Source organism: Silurus aristotelis, assembly GCF_946808225.1.
Source record: "Silurus aristotelis genome assembly, chromosome: 19".
NCBI classification, from domain to species: Eukaryota; Metazoa; Chordata; class Actinopteri; order Siluriformes; family Siluridae; genus Silurus; species Silurus aristotelis.
In genome coordinates, this window is record NC_139592.1 from 8,110,965 (window position 1) to 8,126,770 (window position 15,806).

Genomic DNA, 15,806 nt, shown 5'->3' on the forward strand with positions numbered 1-15,806 from the left:
CTATCTATCTATCTATCTATCTATCTATCTATCTATCTATCTATGGATGGATCATATCTATCTATCTATCTATCTATCTATCTATCTATCTATCTATCTATCTATCTATCTATCTATCTATCTATCTATCTATCTATCTATCTATCTATCTATCTATGGATGGATCATATCTATCTATCTATCTATCTATCTATCTATCTATCTATCTATCTATCTATCTATCTATCTATCTATCTATCTATCTATCTATCTATCTATCTTATCTTATCTTATCTTATCTTATCTTATCTTATCTTATCTTATCTTATCTATCTGGATATACGTTATTCTACGCGCAGATCTGGCAACCCGAGAGAGTGAGCTTAGTGTTTGGATGCTACTAGTCGTTAAAACACATGTACGTCTATTTATTTTCTCGTCCCGTGTACACGTTCAGCTTAAAGGAGAAGAAGATTTGCTCCAACACAGCTCGCGGCAGCTGGTAAAACTGGAGAGAGCTTTCCACAAAAAGAAGCAGTCGCTGTCATTCAGACCCAGGCGGCGTGCTCAGGTGAGTTGTGCCCTGAGCTCCTGAATACAGGAACAAACGCACACAGCAGCGCAGTTTTATCTGGTTGTATTTTGGATGGAGGAAAATGAAGCATGACATTGCGCTGGAGTAAAACACACGAGGGTCTAAAATCTAATCTCACAACTAAATGTCTCTCAGCGCCTTTCCTTTGTTCCAGCGTTGACAGTCTCTAGACAGAACAGGAGTCATAGCTAGCCGGGTAGCTAACTGCATTAAAAAAGCTGCTACTGGCGAACTGGTACTTGCTTAATATCATGGTCATATAAAAAAGCTAAAAAATAAAATGTATAGGAAACACCACATCCAAAGGACCAGACAATGCAGTTAATCTGTACACACACTACATAAAAGCCCCAGTCTGGATTTAAAGCCCCAACACATACAGATTTTCATTGCCTGTACACTTTTAAGGTGGACCCATTTCAAACATTAATATCTATATTTTTCGATCTACATGTTGTGAGATATAAAATATATTATCATTGAGGAAATAAATCGGTACTGATTTCTTAGTAAACAGGTCAGTTTGGTTATAAATATGTCTACACAAACATTCGAGCCACGCGCGTCCTTAAATTATGACGTCAGCGCGCGGCACTCGTGCGGCTGCATTTACGTCACAACATCCAAACAGCGCAGACTGGTTCTGGATCTGGATGCCGTGGTTCAGTCGGTCTGCAGGGATCACTCGAGGGATCGAGTCTGTCTGATTTCATTTCCAAGCAAAGGAGCAGAAGAGTGTGTGTGTGTGTGTGTGTGGTTCCAGGTAAGAAAGCAGAGCTTGAAGGGGGATCCTGTGTGTGAATCAGAAGGGGGGTGCATGAGCATGAGGTGAGCAGATGATGCTCAGTCATTTTCCAGAGCAGTGCTGGGAGTGTGCATTGTTGAGAAACATACACTGTAGGCGCTCTCTATATGTATAAAATGCTATAATCTCGCATCTAAAACGACCAGCTGTTCTGATCAGACTTGCAGAAGATGCATGCAGCAAATCTGCATTTTGTCATCACATCTGCTGTTTGGGATGTGACTCAGGATGCTGAGTCAGACAGACGGGTGGTGGTGTCTACAAGGATGGGGGATTGGCATGGTAACGAGGGAGAATACACACAGTGTACTTAGTCTGTGTGATTGATTGGGTGATGATGGTCTTTTCAGGGTAAAGCATTTCATCATGTTGTCTTGGTTGCAGAAGAACCACTAAGGCGGGCTGTTTTTTTCCCTCGCCAGCTTAGACCATAAATGTAAAAGGTTTGTTTGGTTTGCTTCAGCTCTTTGTTTAACAAAGGGGTACGTTAGGGTGGACTAAAGAGGCGTACAGGTCACTCAGCAACACCGTTCTTGCTCCATGTTCATTACTCAGTCACAGTGATGCTCTTACGTCAAGCAACATCATTACCACTGGTGTGCTCACCTCTATCTATCCTCAGACCTGCTGTTAACAGGTCATTTAAGGCGGCTGTGCATGACGCTGACGTTCGACTACATGAAGTTTATTCGCAATCCTCAGTGAAGTCTTGAACTGGCCAGAATATACAACCGATGAACCTATTTGGAAGTAAACATTTATGAAATGCTTTTGTGCAGCTGCTTTTTTTTATACTCCTGTTTGATTTGTCCTACAGGAATTCATTGTTGCTGGCTCATTATTCTCTGTGCAAATGTGTTAAAGGAGCAGTTTATTAGTTTAGTGCCCTCTGTTGATTTAAATGTGATTTTGCAGTTTCAGTGAAAATCCTTCTAAACCATTCAAACCACATATACCTGAGAATTTCCTTGTTCCTTTTTTATCCGCAACAACCTGAACCTGGAATATGGCTGCTTTAGCCGAAGTTCATCCCAACCTAACCTGTACTGTTTAAAGAGCTAATAATCGGTGTAATGTCAATTTATAAATAGCCATAAATATCTTGTGTTTCAACAGTTACCCTGAAAGACGTAGATGTAGCCTTTTTCAGCGTACAACATACAACTTACATACAGACTTTAAAGATTGTGAACAATTTGAAGGTGAATTTCTTGTTTGTTGTAGGCTTTGAATGAGATATTGCTGCAGCTCAATGTGGTCACACATCAGTAAATGTGTTTAAAATGGGCAATTGCATTTTCAGAAGCGTTTCTTCATTTCTGCTGTTATAAGTTGTCCTCAGGTATCTCCTGCTTTTTTTGTATTAACTTTCTATTACCCTATTATCTTTACAGGATTGTTTTAGTCTACAGCACATGTCGAGCCTCAGGTTTCTGAATAGAAACGTTTCATGTACATTTTTCCCGCACAATCAACAATAAGCGGTCATTTAAAATATGAAGTGCTGCTAATTTATAAAGGCACTTGGGTTGTGCAGCAGCTCTGATGAGCTCATTTTCATAAACTATGGCAAATCTGTTCTTCACGGAGTGAAAGGTGGCAGTGGGGGAACCACTTACTGTTGGGTAATAGAATGAAAGTGCCCACGGCCCAAGCACACTCAAACATTTATCTCCTTGGAAGCCATGCGATATATACACATACTGATGTATGAACATGGTCACGCAAGTCTTTTCTGTCTTGTTTTTTGTAATAATCTCTAATGAGCTTTTAGGGACTGGTTGTACATTCAAAAAAATGTTATCCTTGTTTTTTTATGCCACTGTAGAATTAATAGGAATTGTTCGTAGAATAATAATTTTAATCCTTTTAAAATACAATGACTATAAATCATGCAAAAGAATGTAATAGAATAAAAATGCATGCATGCATAACTGATTCAGCCTATCAGAGGTTATCTAATTGTAATTCTTTTTCCTCAGGTTTGAGATTTGCCTAATATATATTTAATTTAGCTCAGAATTTAAGACCGAATCCCCCTTCACCCATCCATAACCCTCCTGGACACTAATGAAGGTTTGATATTAAGGCTGTAACTCAAAGGCTCATACTTTGCTGGTTCTGTAACGTAATGTGCAACATCCATGTGCTACTTGGGAAAATAGGGTGTGTCCCATTTCATCACATCATACAAGTGCACTAGACCTGTCCACATGGCCATAAGAAATTCCTTGTGCTTCACTAATGGCAGAGGTGGCAAAAGTACACACATCCTTTACTTAAGTAGAAGTACAGATACACATGTTTTAAAATACTCGGGTAAAAGTTGAAGTACTGATTAAACTTTTTTACTCAAGTGAAAGTAAAGAAGTCTTGGCTCTGACATGTACTTAAGTAAAAAGTTGTTTGTGTCGCCATTATGAGGGAAAAACCCACAAAACGCCACCTAGAGGGTTAATTGTGTAAAAAATGGCGGATTTTCTGTTTGATTTGAGACTTGGCGCATAAATAAAACAAAAGTTTACTGATTAAAAATATTTTTTATATATTTTATAATTTATTTTACATCTAAGTAAAGAAAGGACGTAGTAGAAAAAATGTATTTTTTTCCGAAGGTTTTAATTTCGCCTCTTTTATATTTAGAAAATTTTTTATGAATTTAAATTTTTTTAATAAAAATGGTAAAAACAGAAATGCTGAATTGATGGCGCGTTAATAACATTTAGTGCCGTTTACAATAATTTTAATTTTGACAGCCAAATATATATATATATATATATATATATATATATATATATATATATATATATATATATTTTAATACAAAACTAATTAAAAATGTTGTTACCTAATGAATGAATCCAGGCTGAAGATCCACATATAGAACACAAGCAGAGAAAAGATGATGATGATCAGGAATGTGTCTGTTCTCAGTCATGTTTACATCACTGATTCCCTCTGTCTCATCCACATTAACCCCAAACTTCTTACTGCCTCCTGCCTGCTGATTCTAAACTTCGTGAACTAGTCTACATCTGTGGTGAGTGAGGGTCAGGACCAGAAAAATCTACTTAAGTACAGTAACGAAGTATTTGTACTCCGTTACTTCCCACCTCTGACTAATGGACTTATTGCTTTATGAAATGATTATACAGTAGTTGTTTGAGTTATTAATATTCACTGGTCGTATTCTCCTGCATACATTTTGCGGTGTTCTTGTGTACAGTTGCTGAGACTGAGGCTCAGGCAGCAGCAGGCCTCAGAGCGCAGCGCCATGATGGAGGGAGGCATGCAACTGCTAAACCGCGATGGCCACAGCATCTCGCACAACTCAAAACGCCACTACCACGACTCCTTCGTGTCCATGAACAGAATGCGGCAACGGGGCTTGCTCTGCGACATCGTGCTGCATGTGGCCAACAAGGAGATCAAAGCCCACAAAGTGGTGCTAGCGTCCTGCAGCCCTTATTTCCATGCCATGTTTACTAGTAGGTGATCATCTTTACCATCTCATCAAACTCAAACAATATAAGAATCTATTTAAAATAAGTGGTGCAAACAATATATCGGCTAAATGTTTTGTTTAGGCTTTGTTTGTTTTTTTTTATTTGTCCCATCTGAGTTAACCATAAGTGCATTTAAAATTAATTCAATGTGTAACAAAACATAAAATCCCAGATTTCTATTATAAATATATATTGTTTGTCAGCATCATTATATTTAAAAGTACTGTTGCTCTTTGTCTTGGAGCTAAATTTGTTCAATGCCCTATTGAATCGCTTCCCGTTTCACTTCGTTTCTCATTGGCCAGTGTTTTCCATGTGTATTCTTTTCCCTTTTCCGGTCTTAGGTCAGCAGGTGTCATGTGTTTCCTATTTGTCCTCATCACCTCTGCCCCTCAAGCTAGAGTGTGATGGTACGTCTCAGAACATAGAGGACAATAGAACATTACTGTTCTGATCTTACCATACACCAATTTAGGAGCTCAGAGGGGACAATGTAAATGTGAATGAGACACCTTTGTGGCTGGGTAGCCTGATTTGATAAACACACCTTGTTTTGTTCAAGTTGCTTAATTTAACTCAAATGTCAGACTTTATTATCAGCATGCTTCCTAACCCCCTGTTAACATGACCTTTCTTTTATGTCAAATCTGCAACTTTCATATTTGTGTGTGTGTGTGTGCGTGTGCGCAGATGAGATGTCAGAGAGCAGGCAGACCCATGTGACACTGCATGACATAGATCCACAGGCACTGGAGCAGTTGGTGCAGTATGCCTACACTGCTGAGATAGTAGTCGGGGAAGGCAATGTGCAGGTACAGCTTAAGGTTGTCTGGTACGGCAAAGCATGTGTAAATCTAGGAAATATGTTATCAGTATTGTGAAATAAAGTCATGTGTAAAAGTCTGAAACCACATTGAAAATCTGGGATTTTAATAAACAGAAGGTTTGAAAGTTTGTAAATATTCGTTCAATATTTTCTACATTTAATGAATTAATTTCATATTCAAGAGTCTACACTATTATAAGTGAGCAAATATATGAAATTGGACATGGGTAAGTGCTTTATACAAAATCTCATATTTTCCCCATGTGTACAGGTAGTCCCCGATTTGCAGTGGCTCGACTTTCCTTTTAATATTATGATAACGATAGCGATATAACCAAATTTTAAATATTAAAAATTTCATGTGGCAAGCAAACGTAACAGCGTATAAGCTGTACGATCGATTCGGACGCTGCCAGGATGTACTGATTTGTGAAATGCCTTACTCTCACTAGCGGTCGAAAGATTTTAGTTGTATTGGTGTTAGAGCATGTATTTTTTTCTGTGTTTTTGGAATTTCAAAGCCCAGTTTTAACTCTTGTCTCTCTTTTTATCGGCTTCGCTAGACACCGAAACAGAGCGCACAGCACGATTCGCCCTCCCTCGAACCGGCGCTCATGTACGTGCCCAGTGCCACAAACATATATACTGTAAAGATTATACGGCAATGTAATTTACTCTGTTTTGCTAAATAATTGCTGTGATTTGTTAAATTATTAACAAATTACAGTATACTACCCCATACTGATCACCATTCTTTAAGACCCCTGGGTGGGCTCAACCATGTCTCGAGTTACTATATTTCCAAGTTACTCTGGTGTCATTGTAACGAATTTTCATCGTAAGTCGGGGACTACCTGTATTTCAAAAATATTTTGAGGATTATCAAAAAAATAAAATAAAAAATAGTATATATTTTTTTATGAATTCATGAAGATGGACCCCACCATAAGAAATATAAGAATAGGCTTTTCTAAAAGTAAAAAAAATGCATCATTATATTTAGGCCTTATGGACCTCCATGGTTCTTTACACTATGTGCAATTTCGAAACAATGTAAGGTCCAGGAACTTCTATACAAACAGTTGTATGCAAATAGACACATCTTGGAACCACACAAACACTGTATTATTCTGGAAAAGAGGCACAAACGAAATCCAAGGGATGAACAAACTTTTGGTCTGAAAGGTTTAGTTGAATCTTTCAGACCAAAGGTTTGTTCATCCCTTGGATCTCATTTGTGCTTCTTTTCCAGAATAATGAGTTATACTCACATTTTGCTTTGGCTACTTCTCTCTTCTGGCTATTGAAACCCTGTGAATATTTAAGAAGAGGCTTCACAGTAACTGATTTCAGCATGCACAAAAGTAGGCACTTGAGAGATAAGGAAAAACAAACACTTTTTGGAAAATGATTTTGAAGTCAGAGTTGGTTGCTTTTGCAGATCTGGCATTTTAATCTTAAAATGTGATTACAAATGTGATTGAAAAGCCACTGAAGAAACATGAAAATGCCAGATGTGAGTGACTATCCTTCTTTGCTATTTATTTGTGATTGGCTCACCAGAAACAGATCTTATTGGCATGTCTGGACTGGACAGGGCTTTAATAAATCAAGCCCTACAATGATCCTAGAGAAAGATTGTAATGTACAGTATATCTTAAGTATGGCTAAGCTTCATGGTTCTTAATTGTGTGTGTGAAGACGCTGCTCCCTGCCGCCAGCCTCCTGCAACTGAACGGAGTGAGAGACGCCTGCTGCAAGTTCCTGCTCAGTCAGCTGGACCCTTCTAACTGCTTGGGAATTCGTGGCTTTGCTGACACACACTCCTGCAGTGACCTGCTTAAGTCGGCCCACAAATATGTCCTTCAGCACTTTGTGGAGGTGTCCAAGACAGAGGAGTTTATGCTACTGCCGCTTAAACAGGTGAGAACGGAATGCAAAGATTGTCCAATTATATTGTTCAGGGTTCAGCATGAGCAACACAATCCCACAGGTGTTGTAGTCACCAATGTTTTACTACATGAGCATAAATGTAATTATCAACCTATTTATATAATTGTCCTTTTTTTGTCAGTTTTTGTCAATAGATAAAATTTTGTGGACACCTGACCATGAGATTTTTATGTTCTTTTTGAATATTGCATTCCACATTAAGTTCCTATTTGATGTTATAATAATGTCCACTCTTCTGGCAAGCTGTTCCATTGGATTCTGAAGTGTGGTTATGGTGATCTGTGCTCATTCAGCCACAAAGCATAACTTAAGTCAGGTGATGATTTAGGGTGAAGAGGCCTACATCAGTGCCATTTTATCCCAGAGTTGAGGTCAGCTATATCTCTGAGGCCACTCGAGATCTTCCACTTCATCCCATGTAAACCTTCATGAGCTTGTTTTGTGCGCAGGCATGCGGGAATAGGTTTGGTCTCCTTGTTTAAGTGAAGAAATATAGATTGTAGAAGGATTGCAAGGTGAATATTGTTACAACAGTAAAAGTAGCCAGAAGGTCCTTGTATTTTTTAAATTAGTTACTGTGGTGAAAATCAAACCCAACAGTTATTATAGTGCTATATTTATTATATTGAATTCGTACAGTTTTTAGCTTGCTTCAGCCATCCCTTGAAAGGAATTGGCTTAAACAAATCATGTCACTATGGAACTAATGTGTTTAGTCAGTGGAAGTTCAGAAGCAGAAATCCAAAACGTCATAATAAATAAAGTATTACTGTACGCATTCAAATACAATAAATCTGTAATAAAGGCCCCTGAAATTCATTTTACATTTTAAAGGCCCCTTCTCTATTCGACACCTCATTCCTACATCTTTTCAGAACATGACCCTGAAATCAATTGAAGTGTGCCCTCATTAAGGATGCATCACTTCTTTAAATAGACTGAGAGGAATTGAGGCTCTCCAGGAGAGGATGCACAAGCTTCCTTGTTATTGTAAGATGTGATGTGGTCAAAATTCTCCCACCTGACAAGAATATCTAACTACAAATGATGGTATAGTAAAGAATAAACACGAATTAACAATATTGTGTATGTATAGATCTGTTATAGCCAGTGACTGATGTCAGTAATAAGTAACACATAGAAAAGTGAAGTTTCAGTAAACAAGGAAGTGTCTGTTGACAAATAATATTTGCTGTACTGCTTCCTGTTCTCTTGTCCCCAGATGAAGTAAGGGAAGTGAGCAATAACATGCAATTATACGAAGGAGAAGCTCAGATCTCTGCCAGTCATCACTGGGGTCATCACAGTAGTGTAACACTTGTGAACCTCGACACAAATCCTATGCCATATCAGTACCCTGATTCTTTTAGGTGTCATGAATTAATAATAAAAAAAAATTTCACATTTAAATAAATTATTTGCCTGTTGTCTATTATACAGTGCTTGCCTATCATCAATCTTTCAAATAATTTATCTTGTGGTCATTTTGCTTAGTTGAGCTCTGTCACGATCACACTGAAAGGCTGTTACCTGAAATCCTTTCGAAAAAAAATCTCTTTTAAAGGTTGGTGATTTTCCATGACTGACAGTAGTTGATGAACAGGGCTCTGCTAGTTGTTTTTTATTTTTTTTATTATTTTTTTGCAATTGCTGTCTTGTTTTGTGTTCTCCCTGTGTTTTTCACAGTAGGAATTGGTGGTTTGTATCACTGCAGCAGTATGCAATTTATCCATGTGCCCACTCAGCTGTGACATGTGCCAAGATTTAAGGCTTTAGAAACCCCCAATTTTTTTTTTTACACCAAACATACAGTATATATACAGATACAAACAAAATAATACTGTTTACTGACATGTGTGTGTTTGTGTGTGCTGCAGGTGCTGGACCTAATCTCTAGTGACAATTTAAACGTTCCATCAGAGGAGGAAGTGTACAGGGCCGTACTGAGCTGGGTCAAACACGATATTGATGGACGAAGGCAGCATGTACCCAGAGTAAGTATATTTCTGCCCATCAATTATACTAAACAGCACAACATATACACTGTGTATATAATATATATAATTCATTAGATCACTGGCTCCCACCCACTGTTTGCTTTAATCTTACACACTGTGCAACATTTTTTTTTAGCTAATGAAATGTGTGCGTCTGCCATTGCTGACACGGGACTTCCTGATGAGTAATGTGGACACGGAGCTGCTGGTGCGCCACCACTCGGAGTGTAAAGATCTGCTGATAGAGGCGCTAAAGTATCACCTGATGCCCGAGCAGAGAGGCGTGTTGAGTAACTGTCGCACTCGGCCCCGTCGCTGCGAGGGTGCCAGCCCTGTGTTGTTCGCTGTGGGTCAGTACATCAAAATGCATTTTCAGGTTTTTTATTCTGCGCCAGCTTCTAGTTGATAGTCATTTAAGCAATCCACTGTAATCCCTGCTAGGTGGTGGCAGTCTCTTTGCTATACACGGAGACTGTGAGGCCTACGACACCAGGACAGACCGCTGGCACATGGTGGCGTCTATGTCTACACGCCGGGCACGAGTCGGAGTTGCTGCTATTGGGAATAAGCTGTATGCTGTAGGCGGGTAAGAAGCCTCTGTATCTAACATGCATCTTCTGTTATTCTTGGAGCACATCCCGTGCTTGTGTTAGCACATCACTGGCTTTTACAATTTTTATTGAATTCTTTCCCACTGATATAAATTCTGTTAAATTTAACCTTCACTTTCTTGACGTCAGGTATGATGGAACTTCTGACTTGGCCACTGTTGAATCATATGATCCCGTTACCAATGGCTGGCAACCAGAAGTATCTATGGGTACAAGGAGGAGCTGTCTGGGTGTGGCAGTGCTTCATGGCCTGCTGTATGCAGCTGGGGGCTATGATGGTGCATCTTGTCTTAACAGGTAATGTATCCTCAAGGGTTGGAAAAGAAGACAGTAGGTAATAAACCACATGACAAAGCTCATTAAATAAAAGATCTACCTGTTTGTCTACAGTATCTGTCTTTTGCAACTTGCTATTATTTCCTTTTCTTTGATAATTTATATGAAAAAAACATGTTCCGTAGTTTAAACAGTCTTTACGTAGTCTTAAATTTTTTGCTGCACATAATATAGACATGTAAAGCTTTGGGTCACCATTGAAAGTAATGTTGGCCAGGGGTTTCCACTTAATATAATTTGCTGCATTCCTGGGATGTTCTACAAAACTAGTAAAACATATAACTAGTAACATATAATGAATTATTTTACTTGTAATGTACTGTATACTATATGATTGAAGGTCTGTGACAAAAACTGTTGCCACAAAGTTGGAAGCACACAATTGTATAGGATCAGTGTATTCTGAAGGATTACAATTTCCCTGCACTAGAATTAGTTGCTAAGGCTGAAGTGGAAGAACTTAAGAGTAGTAAAAGCTCAGTGGTTAAGATATTAGACTTCTGATCGTAAGGTTGTGCTTACAGTTCCCAGAACCACCAAGCTGCCTCAGTTGTTTTTACATGATTTACATATATTAAAAACAATAAATGTAAATGTAAATAAATGAGTGGCCTGTACAGAGCCTTGAATACCTTTGTAATGACCTGGGATGCAGACTGTGCTCCAGGACTCTTTTCCCAACATCTCTGAGCGACTTAACTAATGATTGGAATGATTGGAAAATCAACTACGCCATGTTTCAAAAAAAAAAATTTCCTAGGTGTGAAGGTAATTATACTAGCAAATGCGGACTAAAATGGGAACTTAATAGATAATAGAGTAGTATGTCAGTGCTTTAAAGGAATGTATTATTTATTTTCTTTCGCTGCATCCAGTAATATTTCATTGTCAATTATAAACACTTTTTTTTTGCTTTTCTTCTTCAATCCTCTAGTGCTGAGAGGTATGACCCACTAACCGGCACCTGGACCTCCATTGCTGCCATGAGCACTAGGAGAAGATATGTGAGAGTGGCTACACTGGGTGAGATCTTCTTTGGAAAACACACTGTGTGATCTACTGCAGAACGATTTAATCTGTATGGTTGTGAATGGCAAGACTCGTAATCATCAGCATTACTGTGAAGTGGGACTGATTCACTTGGCAAGACAAGACCTGTCATTTTTGTGTGAAATTTGTGAAATACGTTTTACAGGTTTAATTTCAGATGGCTGCTAGTGCATGAACGCATCATTCACTTTAAAATTCTTATCAACAGAAGCATAACTCATCTGTTTTCAGACGGCAGTCTCTATGCAGTCGGTGGATACGATAGCTCCTCACACCTTGCCACTGTGGAGAAATATGATCCACAGGTACTGTACTTCCTTTTATTTACTGTAAAAAAACAAAAAAACAATTATAAAGTATTATCAAATACAGAAAATACAAATAAAGAAAAATATGACTTCAAATTTACATTTATCGGATTTCAGTTTTATTTATTTTGTTATTTTAAGCATTTCTAGACTATGGTCATGTCACTGTAAACATTTCGCCCATGCATTGGATCTAGCTAGCTGCTTTGACTTTGACTTATTGATATTTTTCTGGTTGAAAAATAAGCCCCAGTTGGAAGAAAGTACAGGTAGCTCTGACCTGGTCATTTTCATAAGGCAGCAGCCAGTGCTAAATAATTCAGAGTGCTTTTGTTTAGTAGACTTTTTAACTATTACCACTAAGTCAATGAATAGTGCGAAGTTATTTTTCTGTCATTAGAGTAATGCGTGGACTGCCATAGCGAACATGCTAAGCCGGAGGAGCAGTGCTGGTGTTGCTGTACTGGAGGGAATGCTCTATGTTGCTGGAGGAAACGATGGAACCAGCTGCCTGAACTCAGTGGAGCGGTACAACCCCAAAACCAACACATGGGAAGGAGTGGCCCCGATGAACATCCGCAGGTAAGCAGCTGCCTCACTGAACGTCTGTGTGAGGGCTGTGTATTGTGTAATCTGTACTGCTCCTTAAAAAATCACAAACTGTAGAAAGAAATGGGTGTCAGTGAGGTGAGACTAAATTATAGCAGCTAATGGCTCAAGCTTTTAAACACAGTTGCACAAAGCACAGTTTCAGCTTTTCTATCTTTTGTTCTTGCTGCTAGCTTCTCTTACAGCAACTAAACCTTCTTATAGAACAGACTTGTAATGTTGAAACTGTCACTTTTGTAAAAAATCAAGCATCACAAATATTTGCTGGTCATGCCATGTGTTAGCTAAACAGGGGTTAATAAAATGCTTGGTGGGTCATTCTCTGAAGATAATATTTGAATCGTTTAGTAATGTTCAGTACAGCAATCTCAACTATAGTATATCCGAGTTTCGCACAATTCTAGTGTACTCCCGAGCAGGTACTAAAAAGGTTCCTGGAATGATATCCCAGGTGGTAAACCTGGCACTGGTTCCTGAATGAGTGTTTCTGAAAAGTCACACATTGACACTCTGATGTTCTGTTTCAATCTTACTGCCAACTGAGTAATTTTAGCCCATGATTATAGACTGAGATAAAAATGTATTCACGATCAGGCATAACATTATGACAGGTGAAAGAATGTCCCTGATTATCTCTTTGTCGTGGCACCTGTTAGTGGGTGGACTATATTAGGAAGCAAATGAACATTTTGTCCTCAATGATATGTTGGAAGCAGGAAAATGGGAAGCGTAAGGATTTGAGTGAGTTTGACAAGAACCAAATTGTGATGGCTAGACGACTAAGTCAGAGCATCTCCAAAACTGCAGCTCTTGTAGAGTGTTCCTGGTCTGCAGTGGTATCTATCAAAAGTGGTGCAAGGAAGGGTGAACCAGCTACAGGGTCATGGGTGGCCAAGGCTCATTAATGCATTTGTAGTCCGATTAAACAGATGAGCTACTGTTAATTTCTGTAGAAGTTAATGCTGTTAATGCTCGATGGGCCAGAATTGTTTCTGCAGCAAAAGGGGGACCAACACAATATTAGGCAGGTGGTTTTGCCTAATTGGTGTATTTTAGCCTTAGGTCAGAGTTATGCATCCATAACTGGATGGGACACCTGTATGGAGCACCATTCACATGCATTTCCACCTTGAGGCAATTTGGAACAAAAAAGTGCACCACCTACCTTTTATGAATTCATTATATTCTGTATAGTAGGACATTTTTTTATATTCTTATCTTCTTCAGGAGTACTCATGATCTAGTGGCCATGGACGGCTGGCTCTATGCTGTTGGCGGAAACGATGGCAGCTCCAGCCTGAATTCAATCGAGAAGTACAACCCGCGCAGCAATAAGTGGGTGGCGGCGTCGTGCATGTTCACGCGCCGCAGCAGTGTCGGAGTGGCCGTTCTGGAGCTGCTCAACTTCCCTCCACCCTCCTCGCCCACGCTCTCCGTGTCCTCCACCAGCCTTTGACAAAGGGTAAAGACCCGGCTGAGCTCCAGCGGCCTGCCCTGCGTGGCCAAGAGGCGCAACTGCTCAGTGTGAGCTCTGGTGGGAGAGAAGTCGTCTATGGACCATAGCACAGATGAAGAAAGGTAAAACGGGTTGAGTAAATCTAGAAAAGTGAAGCCTACAGACTCCTGCCCTCCTCACCCTGCACCTTCCACCACAATGCTTGAAAGTGCAGAGTCTCTCTGCCATTTTGAATTCACTTGTACATGATGTATACTGTAATGTATAAAAAAAATTAGGGGGGGTTGTAAATCATGATATTGCAATAATATTAAAAAGAAAGATTTCACTTAGGAATGTAGTTCTTCGATTCTGCCATGCATGTTTACTGAAATTTTGTCTTGGCAGAATAAAATATTGTAGTGCTGCTGTGCCACACTAGGTGGCAGTGATGTACAACGCTGCCACATTTCACCATTGTGCATGGACGCACACAAGCAGAGAGACTTACAGTGTTGAATATTAACTATGATCTAAACATGCTGAAAATACTGACCAGAGAATTCACTGAGAAGTACACGTTGAATATATTTTCTTATTTATTTTACTAAATGTAATATATAAACATATATGACACTAATTTAGAGATGTTTTATGTGGAGTGTCCACTTGGCGGGCATAAAAAATCTGATATTTTCATATCAGAAATGGTAGATGAAAGTAGATAAGTAGTCGAGACTGTCTGAGTTTGTTTTCTTTAATTATTTTATGTTCATAGCCATGTATCTGAAGCCTTGAGAAATTATTGTATGACTCTGAAATTTTACCGTAACAATGGAAGACTTTGGAGTCAAAATGGCCTCTTTATTAAAGGGTATAGCCATACTGAAAGTGGATGTGACCTACAACCTCACATTACCTCACATTTCTTTTTCCTTCCCTTCTGTAGGATTCGCTCATTTGTGTATATATTGCATTTCAGAACATTCAATCCTCTGCACCATAGGGGTTGAGCTGGTTACAGTGTGTACTGAATGTTCTGCAGAGATGTCATGGGTATTAACTACCAATGCATCTTTCTTTAGAAGAGAATGCTTGAGTTGAAGGATTCAGAGATAGGAATTGAGATAGAGAGGATGCAGATTGCAAAACCCTCACCCAATGTTGCATACACTTTTACTGGATTACAAAATATGTAGCATAACTTCTAAGAAGTTACAACCTTTTTTTTTTCCTTTGTGAAAGGATTTGTGTTCTTGAACAAACCCATGCTAGGTCAGAAGAAGCTTATACGCAGGGACTATGAGAGGGACTATCACTTTCTGTGCGAGTGACAGCGTCCTGGTCAAACCAGACATGTTTTCCCCCAGGATTACCAACCCAAAGGGGAAAAAAACTATGTATATAAACAGATTTCCATATTCACATGTGCAATGTGTATGTAAACAAAGCTCTTTTTTTTCAGTTCATTTAGTTTTATTGTGTTGTGGTTGTTTATTTATAATGACTTTTTATTTATGAAAGGAACTTAATTATTTTTTTGCACTATTGTTGGAGCAATATACTACTGTACAAAACAAAATAAAGCTGTTTTCAAATGTAATGTGAATGATTTATGCTATTTTCTTAAATGTTTTGGGAAGAAATGTATATTTGTTATTTAGCCTGAAACCTGTTGATTAAATAATAATAATAATAATAATAATAATAATAATAATAATAATAATAATAATAATATAGACCATTAATATTTGTATTATTCCTTTCATATCATATTATACAATTATTATTAAATT

General features: G+C 38.5%; 1 protein-coding gene across 6 annotated transcripts; it reads left to right on the forward strand.

Moving 5' to 3' along the window:
• Positions 1 to 340: 340 nt before the first annotated feature.
• On the forward strand, positions 341 to 15,613 carry klhl17 (kelch-like family member 17). Of its 6 annotated transcripts, none has more exons than XM_083570331.1 (13): positions 347 to 550; positions 4,606 to 4,867; positions 5,230 to 5,295; positions 5,576 to 5,697; positions 7,413 to 7,634; positions 9,542 to 9,658; positions 9,798 to 10,011; positions 10,103 to 10,247; positions 10,402 to 10,569; positions 11,543 to 11,631; positions 11,890 to 11,963; positions 12,367 to 12,548; positions 13,803 to 15,613. In XM_083570331.1, the coding sequence occupies exons 1-13, from the start codon at positions 374 to 376 to the stop codon at positions 14,029 to 14,031; spliced, it is 2,067 nt and encodes a 688-aa protein (XP_083426457.1). In that variant the 5' UTR covers positions 347 to 373; the 3' UTR covers positions 14,032 to 15,613. The 6 variants fall into 6 exon arrangements, with proteins under 6 accessions (XP_083426459.1, XP_083426457.1, XP_083426455.1 ...); XM_083570329.1 differs by lacking the exon at positions 347 to 550 and adding an exon at positions 1,055 to 1,337; XM_083570330.1 differs by lacking the exon at positions 347 to 550 and adding an exon at positions 1,056 to 1,325.
• The last annotated feature ends 193 nt before the right edge of the window (positions 15,614 to 15,806 follow it).

Coding starts and splice junctions, on each gene's coding strand:
- klhl17 (XM_083570329.1), top strand. CDS start 1,110: ATGTCTACACAAACATTCGAGCCACGCGCGTCCTTAAATTATGACGTC. Junction 9,659..9,797: donor GAAGGCAGCATGTACCCAGA/GTAAGTATATTT, acceptor ATTTTTTTTTAG/CTAATGAAATGTGTGCGTCT. Junction 10,012..10,102: donor CCCTGTGTTGTTCGCTGTGG/GTCAGTACATCA, acceptor AATCCCTGCTAG/GTGGTGGCAGTCTCTTTGCT.